Here is a 20012-nt window from a genome sequence, read left to right as displayed (position 1 = left end):
TCCTTTTTCATAATTATTCTAAACCTGATGATACTATGATCAGTTGTCTTCATGCTCCTTAACTGAAACATGCACCACTTGCCCCACTTCATTCATCAGAACATAAGAACAAAAGAAATAGGCCTGGAGTAGGCCTGCTGTGCCATTCAGTAAGATCATGGCTGATTTCTACCTCAATTTCACCTTCCCCAGATGCCTTAAGAATTTTATATGATTAAATTAGATCACCACATGCTTTTAAACTCTCGGGAATATAGGCTTAGTCTACTCAATCTCTCCTCACAGGATAATCCCCTCATCCCAGATACCTATCTAGTGAATCTTTGTTGCACTTCCTCTCGGGCAAGTATGTCCTTCCTTAGGTAAGGAGACCAAAACAGCACACAGTACTCCAGGTGTGGCTTCACCAATGCCCTGTATAATTGTAGTGAGACATCTTTACCCTTATAGTCTAATCCCTTTGTAACAAAAACTAACATACCAGTTGCCTTCCTAATTGTTTGCTGTACCTGCATGTTAATTTTCTGTGATTCATGTACAAGAACATCTAGGATCCTCTGAAGGCAAACATTTCCTAGTCTCTCATCATTCAAAAAAAATTCTACTTTTTTATTTTCATTTGTTTATTTTTCCCTACTATCACCATATTGTATTCCATCTGCCATGCCCTTGCCCACTCATTCTACTAGGTCCAGCACTGCTTCCTTGTTAGCTGGAAACAAACTAACCATGAACAATCTCTTGTACACATTCCAATAATTTTTCCCCTCTTTGCCCTTTGCACTATTATCCCAGTCCAAATGAAGATAATGGAAGGCCCCTATTAGCACTATAGTTCTTGCATCTTTCTGCAATTTGCCTGCAAATTAGTTCCTTTGTATCCTTCCTAGTCAGTGGCCTATAATATACATCCAGTAGTGCATTAGCTTCTCCATTGTTCCTTAACTAGCCAAATTGATTCTGTCTTTGTCCCCTCAATTACATCACTACCTTCCAGTGCTGTAATAGTTTCTTTGAATCATACTGCCATTCATATTCCCTCCTCCCCTTTTTTCTCCTTCCCAACTTTCCTGAATACCTTTGTAGCCAGGAACAAGCTCACAATCCTCCCCTTCTTGGAGCCAGGTCTGTTTTATTGCCACTATAATTTATTCCCATGTGGTGACTAGTGCCTGCAGCTCACCAACCTTATTTACCTCCCTCTGTGCATTTACACAAATGCACTCCAAACCCAAATTATACTGTCTCACAATGGCCTACTGTCTGATCCTTCATATTTCAGAGCTATTCTTTACTCCAGTGCTTTTTGTGTCTCCCACTCCTCTGTGCACCATGTTTCTCCTCACAAATGTTTCATCCGAGTGCCCAACCCCCATACATTGTATCAAAACACAAACACAAGAAATGCTGGAATCACTCAGCAGGTCTGGCAGCATCTGTGGAAAGAGAAGCAGAGTTAACGTTTCGGGTCGGTGACCCTTCAAGGGTCACCGAAGAAGGGTCACTGACCCGAAACGTTAACTCTGCTTCTCTTTCCACAGATGCTGCCAGACCTGCTGAGTGATTCCAGCATTTCTTGTTTTTGTTTCAGATTTCCAGCATCTGCAGTATTTTGCTTTTACCCCATACATTGTATTGTCACTATAAGCCTCATTGTGGTGGATGGGACAGCTTCACAACTGGCCATCTGATAATGGTTGTATGGCATTGTCATTGCAAAGAACTGCTGACATGATTGATGGCATTTTGGCAATTGTGCTCAATCATACACTAGCTGTTGATCATATTGGGATACTTTTGTCATGCTGTGCCACTGGGGCATAATTAAGAATTGATATTCTGTGCAGCACAACATTGAGAAATTGCATGCAATATGTCCTCATCCCCAAATTAATATTTAAATTAAGCTCCGGGCCTGTTTTAGGCAGGCACCACCCATGTTTTCCCTGCCACTGCGAACGGATGCAATGTGCTAGAAAAGGTAAACCTGAAGAGGAAAATTTTTGCTAATATGTCAGTTATAAAAGGTAATAATTTGCTTTTGTATTGTCCATTTGGATGAAGGGGGTCCCAATGCTCCCTAATAAATAAAAGCAAAATACTATGGATGCTGGAAATCTGAAATAAAAACAGGAAGTGCTGGTTTGGCAGCATCTGTGGAGAGAGAAACAGAGTTAAAGTTTTAGGTCTGTGACCTTTCATCAGAATGGTCCCTATTCTACTGTGGCTTTTTGGAAAGATTTTCCATAGCAAACTTTCTGGTATGATGGTTAGTATCCAACTAGTAGAGCTTTACTAAAATAATTGTAGTAGTTGAAAATTTAAACCCTTCTCTCATAAAATGGTACACTATTTTCAAAGATGAGATCTCTTAATTATGCCACAAACTACAGGAGCTGTATTGTACAGTGATACTTTAGCTTATTATGGTTAAAGTAATTCCGTCCCTATTGCAGTACATCAAAATCTTAATATCTCTTGTTTATTTTGGCTATAGATAAAATGTTCTTCAGAGCTATCCTTTGGTAACTCAAACTGTTATGCATTCTGTAAAATTCAGATCTTGTTACTTGCAGGCATAACTGAAATTCGTAGATTATCATCTATATTTGTGCAAGTGAAGACAACTTTTGGTCTCTCAATGCAGTTTGATAAAGAAGGAGGACGACTGTATCTCCGGGTTGAAAGTAGTTGGAGGGGAAGCACTGTGGGCCTGTGTGGAACATATAATGGAAACTTACGAGATGACTTCCTGTGAGTTCATACTGTCAATTCATAAAGTTTCACATTTTACACGAAATACAAAACTTAAATAATATAATGTCTAACTTGGTCTCTAATTATACAAAATGCTTTGAGCACAGGCCCAGGGAATTATACACCTGATATAATTTGATATAGTGTATAATATAACTGGTAATTTGTGCGAAGAGCGTTTAGGCTTGATTAAACATTTAAAGATTTGTCGATATATATTTAAGGATTTGTAGTTGATTTCCGTTCAAGAACAGATTTTCAACGTAATGTTGCACATTTAACTGGGTTACCTTTCTTTCATACTAGGTTTCAGAGCACAAGTGCTAAGAGAACTATCCATTAAGTTAATACAAACTATGCTACACAAATTCTAGATGTAACTGGGCATGTGCAAGAGGGCATAATTAAGGGATAACTATGTATCAGTGATATAGCCTCAAGACATTATTGTAAAAGAAGAAAGCAATACTTGAAAATACTACCAGTGTAAGGTTTGCTAATGCTCCATGAACTTGTCATTTGACATATTGAATGATTGAATGTTAGAATGCATACTATATTAAGAATTATATAAAACATAGCTAGGCAAGGAGTGTGACTAATCTCCTAGGCTGCAAGATTTGCCCAGCTGTTTGTATAAAATTTCTTACATTATTAGTTTGCTTATTGGTAAGGAAAATTTGGCAGAGTGTATTGTAAATGCTTCCATTTTCACCTCTAGCTCCCCTGTAGGTATGATTGAAGGTACTCCACAGTTACATGCCAATGCATGGAAGATTTCATCAGCTTGCGTAACTCTATTAAGTATCCCTTTGGTTGATCCCTGTGACACTAATCAACAGAATGGTATATATTTTGATTGATGCACTGTTGTAGTATATATGATTCATTTATTCATTTCTAATAGTGAATTTATAGTTTTTAACTTATTTAAAAATTGATTCTTTAAATCTCATTTTTCCTTATTTGCACATCCAGCATTATATTCGTCAACAATGTGTGATATTCTCAATCAAGAACTTTTTGCACCATGCCATTCCTTTGTGAATCCCAGCCCCTATTATCAGCAGTGCCGCTACGATGCTTGCAAATGTGGAAGTTTATGCATGTGTACAGCCCTTGCACACTATGCTTACCTTTGTGCCAGATACAAGATTCACATCAATTTCAGATCAGTTGTGTCAGAATGTGGTATGTTTTTAAAACTGAATGTATGATAGCAAGTTGGATTATAATAGCATTGCTAAAATTGAATTATGCTACCTGTTACTTTCTTAAGGCTTGATATCTCGACTGGTGTGTCCTTGACATTGAGGTAGAATATTGAGTGTGCAAAACTGGCTGTTATTGAATTCGCTTGGATCAATTTGAAGATCATTTTTTGTTCAGCTCACCAATGAGCTGCTAACTGGACCATCAACAATAATTAGGTTTTCCACTGTAGGGAGAGAGAAAGTAATACTGCCTCCCTTACTTGGACTGCTTCTCCAGCTGGCTAATCAGAATGAGATTTTAGCTGCTGTTTGGAAGACTGTGGCATTGATTTATTTATTTATTTAGAGATACAGCACTGAAACAGGCCCTTCGGCCCACCGAGTCTGTGCCGACCATCAACCACCCATTTATACTAATCCTACACTACTCCCATATTCCTACCACATCCCCACCTGTTCCTATGTTTCCCTACCACCTACCTATACTAGGGACAATTTATAATGGCCAATTTACCTACCAACCTACCAACATGGATTGTGGTATGTGATTTGAAAAGAGAAATGATAAGAACACTAAGGGGGAAAAATAAAAAAGGGAAAGCTTTATTGATGCACTTGGTTTGTAGGACTGAAAAAAATGTGACAGCTTGCAAGATGCTTTTTATAATTTTAACCATTGCAATTGCAATTAATGAAAAAATACACCTTTGTTATTGTTATTAGAATACTGTTTTGAGTTGTTGAAATATGCACATAATTTGTTAAATTTGCAGTTAAAGTCAGTAAAAGAGCCAACATTTTGGGCCATATTTTTCTCCTTTGTAAACAAATAGCTAACTTCCTTGTTTTCATTATATAGTAAATCAGGACGATGGATGTATTACTTTTGTTGTGGATGCGTTTGAGCAATGCATAGAGTCATAGAGTCATTTATGGCACAGAAGGAGGCCATTCAGCCCATCGAGTCCACGCTGGCTCTCCATGTTGTTATGCAGTCAGTCTCACTCCCCGGCTCGATCCCTGCAAGTCTATTTCTCTCAATTGGCCATCCAACCTCCTCTTGAAGTAATTGATTGTCTCACTGCATAAAGATTCCCCTCATCTTTTGGCCAAAACTTTCAATCTGTGTCCCCTAGTCCTAGTACTATTAGTTAATGGGAACAGTTTTTCCTTGTTTAACTTATCTAAGCCTGTCATAATCTTGTACACTTCTACTAAATTTCCCCTCAATTTCCTTTGTTCTTAGGAGAACAAACCCAGCTTTTCCAACCTAACCTTGCAACTAAAATCCACCATCCCTGGAACCATTCTGGTAAATCTCCTCTGCACCCTCTCTAGGATCATCACATCTTTCCTGAAGTGTGGTGTCCAGAACTGGGTGCAATACTCCAGTTGGGGCCTAACCAGAGCTTTATAAAGGTTCAGCATACCTTCCCTGCTTTTGTGCTCAATGCATCTATTTATAAAGTCCAAGATCCCATATGCTTTACTAACCACTCTCTCAATATGTCCTGCCACCTTCAAAGATCGATGCACATGCACCCCCAGGTCCCTCTCTTCCTGCACACTCTCTAGAACTGCGCCATTAAGTATATACTGCCTCACCCTATTCCTTCTGCCAAAATGCAAATTTGCAGAATGAAAAATAACGGTCAACCATGACCAAACTACAGGAATGCTTCATTCATACTATTAAACAGCTAAATTGCCGCTGAAGAAGTGTATTATTGAGAGAAATTTCTGCAGTGCAGCTGTGGAGTGTTCAAACATGTGCATGCTGATTCCATAAAAAAGTATAAAATGCACATTTTTTCCAACTGGCTGCGTCTTCCCAGACAGGCATTTCAGATCTATCAAATATCATGTTTTCCCAGTTTAGTGATATGGTTCCTCAGGCAGTGCTTGCCACAGAAAATTAATTGGATACAGTTAAATGGATTTTTGTAAAAGAACAAGCAATTACAAAAATATCCTACCCTACTTTATCAATGCAAGAAGATAGGAAGAGGCGAGGAAATGGAGAGTGAAATTTTCTACTTCTTGCAATAAAAATTCAGGATAGGAGGTTGAGATTCCATTTCTTGCTTTAAGGAGTATAAATATATTTTAAATAGAAAATACAGTGCAGTTAGATTAGTGACTTTATCACTGCAGACATGGCTTTAATTTCCATATACTGAGTGAATTGTCCCAATGATGTTTTCACCATTTACTCACAGATCAATAATATTTAAATACAAATGGAAAATCAGATAAAAAGTAAGGGTGTTATAGCTACATGAACATACGAACATATGAATTAAGAGCAGAAGTAGGCCATTTGGCCCCTCTAGCCTTCTCCGCCATTCAATAAGATCATGGCTGATCTGTTTGTGTCTCGAATTTCACACTCCCATCTACCCCGATAACCTTTGATTCCCTTGTCTAACAAGAATCTATCTACCTCTGCCTTAAAAATATTCAATGACCCCACCTCCACCACCTTCTAAGGCAGAGAGTTCCAAAGTCGCACAACCCTCTGGGAGAAAAAAATTCTCCTCATCTCTGTCCTAAAAGGGCGACCCCTAATTTTAAAACAGTGCCCCAGTTAATAATTATTTGTAACTGTTAGTTTCGATCCTTTTCTTGTCCAGTGTTTATTCTGTGTTTCTCCCATTTCCTCTGGTTTACTTAATCAACAAAACCCACCTAAAAAGCCAAATAACCTCTTCTTCTTCCAGACTTGTGCTCCTTTGAATTAGCCACCATGAGGCAAATGATTGTGGCCCAAGGATGATTTATCTCTAATTTTCCCTTCCAGTCCATGGTACCAAGCATCACGCTACACTGTCTTCCTCCTAATTACAACATAGCTGAGATAAGGAACTCACTGGAAATGCAGAATCGAAATCTATGAAGAGTCAGCTCTCCAGTTCAACTTTGCTTTCTAAATTTCTTTAGATAGTTACCTCTGTATATCAAAGTTTGAATACTACAATTCCTTTGGTACTCTTTTATTTACATTAGCTCTGTAATGGAGACAGCATGCAAGTGGTTAACTTAATAGACTTTTTATATAGTGATGTATTGGATAAGTTTATCTTCTTGATGTTTTTGGTAAAATTCATTTTGGTGTTTTTCTTCTGTGTAGGTGTCATCTGCCCGACGAACATGTTATACCATATTTGTTCTTCTTCTTGTGGACGGACTTGCCAGTCACTTTCTATCAATGAAATTTGTGATGATGATTGTACTGAAGGCTGCAACTGCCCCAATGGAACATTCTATGATGAAATAGTGCGTCGCTGTGTAGCAGAGTAAGTTTCTTTTTGTACTATTTTATCCCAGTACATCACTAATGTTTAGTAATAAACTTCATCAAAATGAAACCTGCCTAAACCTAAACTCCGATTTTCCATAAATTCTACACTCTCGATCAATATTAGTATGAAGTACTCCCTGTCTTGAAGTAGCTTTACATAAATACTAAATTAGAGGCAGTATTTTGGTTTTTGCTATTTCCTCCTGCTGTATTCACTTTGCAATTCCATAAGTCCTATATCACCACCTTGTTACATAACAAATAGCCTAAAAACATTATGTAAGTTCACCAATATTATGGGCTCCTGCTGGGTGCCAGAAAGATGCAGCACACTAGAGGTGTGCTTTGTCTTTGAGGGAGGTGTCTGCTCAATCTTTCTGCCTTGGTCCATTTGCATGACCCAATACCCTTCTGGCTCAGTTCCAGCCCCAGCCCCTAGAAAGGCCCTGGTCTGCAATAGGGCAAGATGGAAATGGGAACATAACTCCAGGCCTGTAACCATATTCTTGGCCAGCAGCATCAGGGCCTACTAGCTGCTGTTGGAGAGCAGTAGCCAGAACCAAGGCCAAACATTGTGTTGGGAGCAGGAGGAGGATGAAAGTATTGACATGCCTTCTGCTTTCTTTGATCTTCAGTGTCAGGATCCCCACAGACCCTCCAGTCTGAGGAAGGTCCAGCTGCAAGTCCCACCATCAGCTTTTGGGATACCCTCTATTTGGGCACCCTAAAGATGCATTGAGAAGAGAATGAGATGGAAGGGTTGAGAACTCATCATGAGTAAGCTTATAGTGTGCTTCTGCCTATCGCAGATATAAGCTCAGTCCTACCCATTTTTGGGTAGTGTAGTGAGGGTGGAGTCTTGAAGCAATGGATCTCCCCTCTTGCTTTCTCTTCACTGTATCCAGGAACTGAATGTTCCCTAATCCGTATGAAGAAGAATATGTTTCTTTCTGTGGGTACATGTATGTACATGTGCAACAATCTTTTAAAGAATCGGAGTTACTGTTGTGCTCAGAGCCAGCAGCATAAAATGAGAATTTCACCCAACCAACATTTGCTGATTTGATATGAATTGTAACCAAGGCATTGATTCTAAGAAGAGTGCAAACATGACTCATTAACAGCCTTTCCATAACACCACTATTATTCTTTCTCTAAAGAGTAAATTGGAACACTTCGGAACTCAACCACTATGAAGTATGCAATCCCCCTTACAGTCTACTTGTTATCTAGATATTTAAACAATATTATATAGTCGGTAAAGAAGAAAAATGGTTCAGAGTCTCCCTTTTGCTTCTTCCAGATCTCAGTGTTCCTGTCACTTCATGGGAGGAATATTTCAGGCAGGAGAGGTCACGTTCAGTAACTCGGGGCCATGGTATGACTCCTGTTCTTTGTCTGTTAAAGATTGCTATTCAGATTCAAAGTTATACCTGTTTTGGATAATTGTGAAAATCGTATCATGTTTCTAAACCTTTGCTGAGTTGGGGATAATGTTTAATTGGATTTCTGAGATTTGTTTGGGCATTTGATGGGCTTTTGTATGAAATAGCTTAAAGGATTTCCCCAAATTTCTGTCAAACAATCGTTTAAACTATTTTCAGGCTTATATGAGTTTAACTAATAGTTTTGTTCAATACTTTCAGTAAGTAGAGGATACCATTTTGTTACATTTCAGATTTGCTATAGTAATTATGAACATTTTTAATAAATGGCAAATAATATTCAGCAGGATAATGATGTTTTCTTTGTTCTTTAGCCTGTGTAGGAATGGAAGGGTAGCGTGTGCCCCTACGGAGCCAGGTATGTTATAATCAGCCATCATTAACCTTATATTTTGTGAAGTTATATGATAATATTTGGAAGGTAAATTGTATTTACAGAAAAGCTTTTCCTCCAATTAGTCTTACACTTATTTTAAGCAAATATAGACTGAATGTTCAGATAGATTTCTAAGTGCAAATGCTTGTCATTTATTTTCAGAGCTCCTGAGAACTCAATATTAATGGATAACACACCATTAATATGAAATACGTATTACTGAATCATGGATATCATAGTCAAATACATTTTTCATTAAAATTACTACTTAATCAAAAGTTGCCAACAGTAATAATCAAATAAAATAGTTTTATAACCAAACTCTTATTTTGTTTGAGATTCCATAGAAGGGGATCACCACTACCCAGGGAGGTCGATATTTCATAAGATCAGTTTTCCTCTCCTATGCTTCCTGGGGAATGCTTTATTTCCAGGTACAAAGGAGAGGAAAAAGAGGCATAGATCCCTTATTCTGGGTCTCCGGGCTTTTAATATTTTCTGGGGGTGGGGGTGGGGTGTGGGAGTGGGGTTGGGGGTGGGGGATGGAGGGTCGGCTGCAGGCAAAGGCACAGAGCAGCTTTGCAACTAGTTTACAAAAGCCTTCCATGTCAGTTGTCTCTGTACAGGTGGATGGGTGCCTAAACACAAGAATGCCCAGAAGATGTTGACAGAAGGCCAGTAGATCCTATGGGTGGAAGCCTTCTGTTACTGATTTTGGACAGCAGGCAGAAGGTCTGTAGCTGGCTGCTATTACTGCTGTATCAAGCCCTCAGGAATATTTTGCTGTCCAATTCTGTGCACAGCCCTGTCCAAGGTGTGGGCCTATGTCTGGGATACATTGGCACATGTGAATGACATACCCAGAAATATAGTAGGAATACGCTCGGCCTGACTGGCATCCAAGGGGAGAGTGGGAGAAAAATCAGTGCTCATGTCTCCAGTTCCTTTCAGATCCTCTCTGATAGTGTCATATCACAGAGATGATTTGTGTATTTAATTTTAAATAGTAAAAATACAAATGTATTCCTAATCTTAATAAATTTGATAAAATAGTTTATGTTAATAACTACCCCTTTCATTTGTAAACTGTATAACAAGTAGCATCATATTGATTTTATGCAGAACCTCAACCTGGGAAGTGTCCTAACAATAAGAGATACTTCGACTGTAGAGATCCTCAGCCTGGCCTACCTTGGACAGGAGCGGCATGCGAAGTCACATGTGAAAACCTTATGATGAATATTACCTGTTCACCCTTGACTCCATGTATTTCAGGTTGTGTTTGTCCTCCTGGGTAAGTCTATTGAAATATTAAAGAGCAGATAAAAATTATTTTCATGTTGCAGATGTTATATAATCTGTTACACCATTTGTAGTGCAGCTGGGTGCTTGCAAGTGGGGAGGGGGGTGGCAACTGTCAGTGGTACCATGATGCTATGTCCAAGAACTGGTGGCACTAGATGAAGATCCTCATAGTGACCACTTATGAAAATCGTTTGCTGAATAATCAGTTGTTTTATGCAGACAAACATAACACTTGGGGCAGGGGAGGTGAAAAAGGTGGGAATTCTGGTGGAAGCTGAAAGTGAAGTCTTGCTTCTTTCACTAACATTAGGACTGAAGGGGTGAAGATAAATTAGGTCAAAACCTAACAGAACCTGCTCACCGAACAGGATGCATATTGCAGCATATTGTATCAGGATCAGGAGGTCCCCATATGATTCTCAGCCTGGAGCCTCAATTTCCTCCAGTTAAACATTGGGAAGATGGAAGCCATCATCCTTGGTACCTGCCACAAACTTTGCACCCTTAGCACCAATTCAAACTACCTCCCTGGCCAGTGTCTCAGCCTGACACATAGTATTCAACCTGGAGATAAGCTTCCAATCCCACATCCTCTTCATCACAAAGATCTCCTACTTCCACAATCATAACAGTGCCTCCCTCTGCGTGTACCTCAGTCCATCTGTCACTGAAACTGTCATCCATCGTCACCTCCGGCCTGGACTACTTAAATGTTGTCCTAGCTGATCTCTGATCCACCATCCTCCATAAACTCGACTGCCCGTATTCTATCCTGTATACCTGCCCTTGCTGTTACATCCAGATTGGCTGTTAGTTTCTCCAATTTGAAATTCTCATCCTTAAGTTTAACTCCTTTCATGGTCTTGCCCCTCACTCTCTCTGTAACTTCCTCAAGCCCTACAGTGCCCCATCAAACTTTCTGTTCCTCTGACTCTGACCTCTGGTGCATCCCTGCCTCTTTGTGCACCATATTTGGCAGTTGTGCCTTTCATCATCTAAGCTTCACGGTCTGAAATTTCTTCTCTTAAACCCCTTCACCTTCTCCTTATGCCCCTCCTTTAAGACCTCCTTAACATCTACCCCTTTCACCAAGCTTTTGGTTTCCCCTCCTAATATCTCCTTCTTTGGCTCGGCGATCTTTTTTTGGTTACAGCTCTGTGAAGTGCTTTGGTGTACTTTTCTCTGTTAAAGTTATGACATAAATGCAAATTGTTGTTGGCTATTACTAGTACAAATAATCAAGGAACTAAGGTCACAATTTGTTTTAGATTGTTGTGAACCAGCATGTTGATGCAAAAAGCCATTATTGTGTTGTCGTTAAAAAAAACAGAAAAAACGAATAAATTAAACTAATTAATAATTAATAAAATGTCTCGAGATCCAAAAGTGTTCCTTATAACTATAAATTCCCACTTTTCTTTTTACAAACAAAAGTTATGTAGAATCTAACCATATAAACACAGTCAGTAGTATTCCACGGTGAAGGAAGGTTGTGTTTTATGGTAAGCATTGTCTACTGCTCAAGCAGAAAAATATTATCACAATTGGTATTAAGCTTCCTCTGTAGGTTAACATAATTGATCTTATTATTGTGTCTCAACACCTGACCATGGCTACTGGTGAAAAGGACAATTGAAAGCATTCTGAAAGTATTTATGAAATTCTCCAGAGTTGCACGTTGCAAATATGCGCATGACCAAGAAGTATGACATAATTTAAAGGAATTTCATATCTAGAAAATAATGGCTGTTAACAATCATCTACAAAAGGCTTTGTATTCGAGAGGAATTTTGTAAACATACAAAAATTATGGGGGTGAATTTCCTGGGAGCTTCTTCCATATTGCTGCCATGACTTCAGTGGAAGTTCAGTGGAGACCCTGTTTCCATGCATAAAAGGAGTTCTGCCAAAGCTACAGCAACGGTGAGAGAAACTCCAAGGAAATTCACCCCAGAGACTCACTGTTTTAGACTATTATTATTTTATCTCCCAACTTCATAAAGTATGTATAGAATTGAATGTTGTCACTTTGACTTTCTTTCCATGGTACATTAGATTGATTAAACATGGTGGAGACTGCTTTTTGCCTGAAAACTGTCCATGCAGTTGGAAAGGTCAGGAATATTTACCAGGAGAAGTGGTTTCTACAGTCTGTTATAGTTGGTATGTGCAAATATGTTTTTTAAAAATTAAACTGAGTTATTTAATGGTGCTATTTTCCTATGATTCTATCTATGTGTAATAAAATTATCATTATACCAGCTTTATCATTAAAATCATGTTAAACTAACTTGCTTGAGTTTTTTGATGAGGTGACGGAGAGGGTTGATGAGGGTAATGTGGTTGATGTGATGTACATGGACTTCCAAAAGCATTTGATAAAGTGCCACACAGCAAGTTTGTCAGCAAAGTTAGAGCCTATGGAATAAAAGGAACAATAGCAGCATTGATATGAAATTGGCTGAGTGATAGGAAACAGAGAGTAGGTCTGAACGATTGTTTTTCAGACTGAAGGAAGGTATATAGTGGGGTTCCCCAGGGGTCAGTGTTAGGACCTCTGCTTTTCTTGACATATATTAATAACCTAGACTTGGGTGTGTAGGGCACAATTTAAAAATTTGCAGATGACACAAAACTTGGAAGTATTGTAAACTGTGGGGAGAATAGTGATAAACTTCAAGAGGACACAGACTGGCTGGTGGAATGGGCAGACAAGAGGCAGATGAAATTTAATGCAGAAAAGTGTGAGGTGATTCATTTTGGTAGGAAGAATGAGAAGAGGCAATATAAATTAAAGGGTACAATTCCAAAGCAGGTGCAGCAGCAGAGGTTCCTGGGGGTATATGTGCACAATCATTGGAAGTTGCAGGCTGGTTGAGAAAGTGATTTATAAAGCATATGGAATCCCGGGCTTTATAAATAGGAGCATAGAGTATTAAAACCAGGAAGTTATGATAAACCTGTATAAAAGACTGGTTCAGCCTCAACTCAAGTATTGTGGCCAGTTCTGGGCACTACACTTTTGAAGTATGTTATGGCTTTAGAAAGGGTGCAGAAAAGATTTACAAGAATGTTTCCAGGGATGAGGAACTTCAGTTTCGTGGTTAGGTTGGAGAACAGAAGATTGAGAGGAGATTTGATAGAGGTGTTCAAAATCGTGAGGGGTCTGGACAGAGTAGATAGGGCAAAACTGTTCCCATTGGTGGAAGGATCCAGAACCAGAGGACACTGATTTAAGGCGATTGGCAAACGAAGCAACAGCGACATGAGGAAAATCTTTTTTATGCAGTGAGTGGTTAGGATCGGGAATGCACTGCCTGAGAGTGTGGTGGAGGCAGATTCAATTGAGGCCTTCAAAAGAGAACTGAATATTTATCTGAAGAGGGAAAATTTGCAGGATTTTGAGGAAAGGGCAGGGGAGTGGGACTAGGTGAGTTTCTCTTGCAGAGAGCTGACACACATACAATGGACCAAATGGCCTCCTTCTGTTTTGTAATCATTCTATGATTCTGTCATGTAAATTACCAATTTGAAATAAAGTAATAGTCTCTTGGTAATACAGAACTTGAGTATTGCTGAAAAAAGAGACACACTGTCAAAGCTTTGCATCTTGCCTTCATCAGGATAGATGCAAGAATGCCAAATTTCAAAGGGAACAAGAACTGAATTAAAAACAAAATGTGGGGGACAATAGTTACCTGGTGCATTCTCCAAGGTAATGCCTTGACTAATTGGAGTTGACTTGCCAACCAATCTGCACCCCTTTTCTCATGCAATATAAATTGCTGGCCCCTTTGAAATTTGGCATTCTTGTGTCTGTCCTGATGATAGCAAGATAAAATGCTTCAGCAGCATGTCTCTTCTTTTCAGTAATTTGCAATATATTTATTCTCTAAGTTTCTCTGGTTTAAAAAAAAACGAGTGATGGAGCTGCTATTATCTCTGTTTTTACATATTGTCAAGATCTGAACAGGTCTTCTTAGCAATGTTCTGATTGGTAAACAGAGCTCTGTGCATAGATTTAAAAACAGATACAGGGAACTGTGCCATTTCTCACTCCACAACTATGCGAATGGACAGTATAACTATAACTCCTCACTTGTCTTGTCCTACAAATGCGGTTGGTGCTCCATTGGCCGATCCAATTAATGATGCTATGAAAGTGTTTTTTTTTTCTTTTTGGTAAGTTGCATGCTTCAAAATGTCACATTTATCAATGGTCATTCAAGGTTTAATAGTTCTATTAATTCCTTTGTTAACTGAAAGAATTTTCAATGCACCCTGGTGCTGCATCTTTTACATTGAACTTAATGATGCTTTACTTTCTTAGTATTTGTCAGCGAGGAGTTTTTAACTGCACGTACCACCCATGTCCTGCAGTGTGCACCATCTACAGTGATCGTCATTATCGTAGCTTTGATGGACTGGAGTATGATTATGTCAGTGACTGTCAAGTCTATTTAGTGAAGGTAAGAAGTTTTAGATTTAAACCTGAATTCAACATCAGGTGCTGTAGTCAGCCCACACCTTGAATACTGTGTCCAGTTCTGGAGATACTTAAGCCCTGGAAGCGATGGAGTGAAGATTCCTAGAGAGAGGGGGTTAAATTATAGGGAAAGGATGGAGAAACTTAACATTTGCTGCACTGAAAGGAGGTGACTGAGAGGGAACCTTGTAATGTCAAGTAAGAGTACTTTTTCTATACTGTTTACATTAAATGGTCTAGAAAGTAAAATCCGGAACACTGTTTTAGATTAAACTGTGACAGTAGAAAAAGAAGACACAGGTTCAAACCAGTGAAGTGCAAATTTATGACTTTTGTCAGGAAGTTCTCAGACAATAATTGATGAATCTGTTGGGGCAAAAAGCACTAAGAAACAACTGGTTGCAGTGATAGGGTGTACATTTGGATGAAAGAGCTAGAATGGGCCAAATGACTTTCCTCATCTGTGCATATGTTATCTTGTGTGAAAATGAGTAACAAGCATATTTGAGTTTGGTTTCTAGTATTGGATTTAGATGCTAGTATTTCAGTTTTGGATCTTTGTATTTGGACGCTCAAAAGATTACAAGTGATTGATGTAGCACAGGCAGATATTAACTTACATACTCCAAATATTTTCTTTAAATTGGAGTTACCCTGATGGAATTGATGCAAATCTTACTTATTTCCATTTTGTAACAATGACTAAAAAACAAAGAAACATTTTCATGGCCCAAAGCACATTACAGACAGCTTTCTGAAGTGTAGCGACTTTTGTAACATAGAAAATGAGGCAGACAATTTACAAATTCCAACAAACAGCAATGAAATAATGACCAGATGATCTGTTTTACAGATGTACATTGAGGGGTAAATATTGGCCAGGACACCTTGCTGTTCTTCGCAATTGTGCCTGGGATCTTTTGAATCCACCCACCTTTTAACATTGATTATCTCATTTGAAATACAACAGCTTTGATTGTATAATAATTCGTAAGGGTTTTCAGTTAGGTCCTTATCATCTATATGAACTTCCTATCTACAGTGGATGCCTGGACATTAGCTATCGAGAAGATAACTTTCACTTTTTATCAGCGCACCTATATATTTACATAGGAGCAATCCATTTAACCATGCTTCTAGTCTAGCATGAGATGCTGTTATAACATGTAGCATTATCAAATAAAGTAAGATGTAGGGTTATCAAAAAGAGGGAGAGGGAGAGAGAGAGAGAGAGAGAGCATGCAATTGAGTTAGCAAAGAGTGTAATTTCTTTACTAAAAATACAGAACTACTTGTGTATAATTGAATACCCAAACCATGCCTATGGTTCACTAATAGATTGTGCTGTTTTATCTTGAATATACTTACAAGTTTATGTACAGCTAAAATATGTAACACAACATTTAATTTCACGTTAGAACACTGGAAGAAGTGAAGAAAAAGTTTATTAAATTTGTTTGAGTGGTAAAGCTGGAGTTTATCTTTGTAGATGATCTGGTTTTACAGCATGATGCTAATGATAATAGGACAGCCTGGAAATTACATGAGAAGGAACAACATTGTCAACCATTTATAAACTGGCATATTGTGCTGAAACCTGTCTTTTACAGTTCCTAAGTGTTCACTGTGCTGGAAACCATAGAAAAGATACTGCACAGAAGGAGGCCATTCAGGTCATCATGTCTGCGCCGGCTGAAAAAAAAACTAGGCACCCAATCTAATCCCACCTTCCGGCACCTGATCCGCCTTGCAGGTTACAGCACTTCAGGTGCATGTCTAGGTACCTTTTAAATGAATTGAGGGTTTCTGCCTCCATCACCGATCAAGGCAGTGAATTCCAGACGCCCACCAGCCTCTGGGTGAAAAAGTTTTTCCTCTTGTCCCCTCTAATCCTTCTACCAATCACCTTAAATCTGTGCCTCTGGTAATTGACCTTTCATGCAGTTGCCATTTTGAAGTAAACATTACTGTTGAGCAAACTGAGAAACATTGCAAAGTATTTAAAGCACAAAAAAAAATCCATTTGGCTCAACAGCTCCATGCTGGTGTATATGCTACACATGAGCTTCCTCTCACCCCCTCTTCATCTAATTCCATCAACATATCCTTCTATTCTCCCTCATGCGCTTATGTAACTTCCCCTCGAATGCATCTATGCTATTCGTCTCAGTTACACCCTGGGGTAGTGAGGTCCACATTCTAACCATTCTCTAAAGAAATTTCTCATGAATTACCCATTGGATTTATTAGTGATTATCTTATGTTTATGACCCCTAGTTCTGGCCTCACCTGCACATGGAAATAAGTGCACAAGTGAATCCCCAGTTATTGCCCAGCACCTGAATACAATTAAAAACTCAATTACTATACAATAAACACTCTATGTCTACCCTTTCACATCATTTCAAAATCTTGAAGGCGTTTATCAGGTCACCCTCAGTCTTCTCTTTTCTAGAGAAAAGAGTGCAAACTGTTCAATCGTTCCTGATAGGTATAACCTCTCAGTTGTGGTATCATTCTAGTAAATCTTTTTTGCAACTTCTCCAGTGCCTCTATATCCTCTTTATAATATCGAGACCTGGTCTAAACAAGGTTCTATATAAGTTTAACATAACTTCTCTGCTTTTCAATTCGATCCCTCTAAAAATGAAACTGAGTGCTTTGTTTGCTTTGCTTATAGCCTTATTAATCTGCATCACTACTTTAGTGATCTGTACCTCTAGATATCTCTGTTCTTCCAGCACATTTAGACACTTATTTTTCAAGGAGTATGTGGCCTCCTTATTCTTCCTACCAAAATATATTACCTTGTAGTTTTCTACAATGAAGTTCATTTGCCAATTTTACATGGCCATTCTGCAAGTTTATTTTGTATTTTGCCACAGTCCTCCTCTGTGTTAACTACACCCCCTCAATTTTGTGTCTCTGTAAATCTTGAAATCCTACTTCTGATTCCCGAGTCCAAATCATTTATGTAAATGGTGAACAGTAGTGATTCCAGCACAGATCCTTTTGGAACACCACTTCCCACCATTTGGCAATCAGAGTAACTATCTTTAACCCCCTATTCTCTGCTTTCTGTTTTGTAGCCAGCTTGCTATCTATTCTGCTACAAGTCCCCTGACTCCACCAGTTCTGACCTTGGTCATGAGTCTACCACACGATGCCTTATTGAAAGATTTTTGGAAATGTCTTTAGTTAAGGGGTTATCAGGTTCTTCAAACTTGTTTGTTGGGATTATTTCAGATTTTGAATAGATTGTGTACTTTTTTTTTCTCCAGGTGGAGGCTGGTTCTCTATTTTTGGGTGCACTGTGTTTCTTAATTTTAATAAAATCCTTTGAATTATTTTCAGTAAATTGATTGCACCATCCTATACTGTTGTCTAAACATTTTTGTGGACTAAAGAGCTTAGTCAAGTTATTTGGATGACACCAACAACTTTTGTATTGATCTTTTGTCACTGGTACTTGTAGCCCAGCCTTTCTGCAATCAGCAATTCATTGCATCTCTCATGCAGCTTAACTTCCCAGGGATCCCTACGTTGGTCCTTCTCTTCTTTCATCAACACCTCTGATAGGAGAATTCTCATTGGTGTTGGGGGCAAAAAATAAGTTGTGCCCAATTGCCACAAAGGCTTAGGAGAATCTAAGCACCCACAGGAAGGAAAAACAAAAACAAAAATGCTCCAGGTTCGTTTTTTAAATTGCAGAATCAAAATTACTCATTGTGCCCTTTGTATGAAATGGCACTTACAGCTGACTCCATAGTATCTCTGCATGTCCATTATTCATTCAAGGCTTGTATGTGATGTGCGGTCGGTGAACATTTGATGTTGTGGATTTCAATCCAGATTTTCCAACTGGGTTTCCCGGATTTACACCTGTGGGTCAAACAAACCCGATTGGAAAATCTCAGCTGTTGTGGCTAAGTGTCAGGTATCTATTACAAGTGTTTGGATCATGGAGTGTAATAATTGAAATGGATTTTTAAAGAATTATGAAGCTGCACAGAAGTATTCAGTTGTGACTTGAAAATATCTTTCTTTGACTTGCTCTGGTAGGAAAGATCAGCTTTACAGATTTCATTTTCGTATCTTGAGAAAACCCTGTCACGTGAAATGGGAAATTACTTATGAGAAAATTGAAAAATATCTTTTGTATGTGATGTATTTAAATAACTTCTGGAAGTTGTTTTAATGTGTCTCTGGTTGCATTTTGTAATGAATTTTCATATTGTAAATCACTACCCTTAATATAATTTACAAATATTTGACTGCCAAACATTGTAACTCAGAGGTTCTCCATTGTAACTCTGATTTTTAAAAAAATGTCAACTTCAAATTCTGAGCCCATCAGATCAGCTAAACACCAAAATTGAAGAATTTATTTAGTATCTTATAAGCCATCAGAGACACAAATTTTCTTTTCCTGGCTGGATTCAAATGCAAATTTGAGTTTCAGGGGATATTATTACAGTGTCTGAGTTGCAGCTATGCCAAGAAAGTAACAAAAACTAAATGAAAGAATGTGATAAATAAGACATAGGTATGTTCTCTAGAATTCTGTGGTGATTTGAATGTGGGATTATTTTACTGGATTTATGCTTCCCATGAATGTTGCTTTATTCTAAAAACTTCTACCTTAATTCTCACCAACTGCAATTTTTTTTATTCATGCTTCATATTGCATATGAAAACACTATAAATATAAGGACACAGTTATTTTATGGAAACAAATAAGATGCAGCGTACTATGGCATTCAGATTAGTGAAGTTTCTTAACAAATGCTGCTTTATGTAGCTAAAATCAGTTTGTATACAAGGGTCATGAACGAAGATACAGATATGGGCGAGGTACCAGAGGATTGGAGAGTGGCAAATGTGGCACCCTTATTCAAGAAAGGATGTAAGGACAGTCGTACAGGCCAGTAAGTTTAACATCAGTGGTGGGTAAGATTTTAGAAACAATAATCAGGGGGAAAAATCAACAGTTGGAGAGGTTCAAGTTAATTAAGGATAACCAACATGGATTTGCAAAAGACAGATCATGCTTGACTAATCTAATTGAATTCTTTGATGAAGTAACAGAGAAGGTTAATGAAGGAAATGCGGTGGATGTTTTTTTATA

At 38.4% G+C, this 20012-nt stretch overlaps 1 protein-coding gene across 1 annotated transcript in view; it reads left to right on the top strand.

Annotated features, from left to right (window-relative positions):
- Positions 1–20012, top strand: part of otogl (otogelin-like) — a 215168-nt gene that overhangs the window by 30605 nt on the left and 164551 nt on the right. The window contains exons 14-22 of the mRNA XM_068050050.1: positions 2577–2754; positions 3479–3603; positions 3736–3948; positions 7102–7267; positions 8576–8650; positions 9032–9075; positions 10216–10387; positions 12454–12561; positions 14729–14867. Of these exons, the coding sequence (XP_067906151.1) occupies positions 2577–2754; positions 3479–3603; positions 3736–3948; positions 7102–7267; positions 8576–8650; positions 9032–9075; positions 10216–10387; positions 12454–12561; positions 14729–14867 (1220 nt within the window). The remainder of the gene's footprint in view (positions 1–2576; positions 2755–3478; positions 3604–3735; positions 3949–7101; positions 7268–8575; positions 8651–9031; positions 9076–10215; positions 10388–12453; positions 12562–14728; positions 14868–20012) is intronic.

This window comes from Heterodontus francisci, chromosome 18, assembly GCF_036365525.1.
Source record: "Heterodontus francisci isolate sHetFra1 chromosome 18, sHetFra1.hap1, whole genome shotgun sequence".
Classification (NCBI taxonomy): Eukaryota; Metazoa; Chordata; class Chondrichthyes; order Heterodontiformes; family Heterodontidae; genus Heterodontus; species Heterodontus francisci.
The sequence above is the reverse complement of the archived record's forward strand: the minus strand, read 5'-3'. Positions and strand labels throughout refer to the sequence as shown.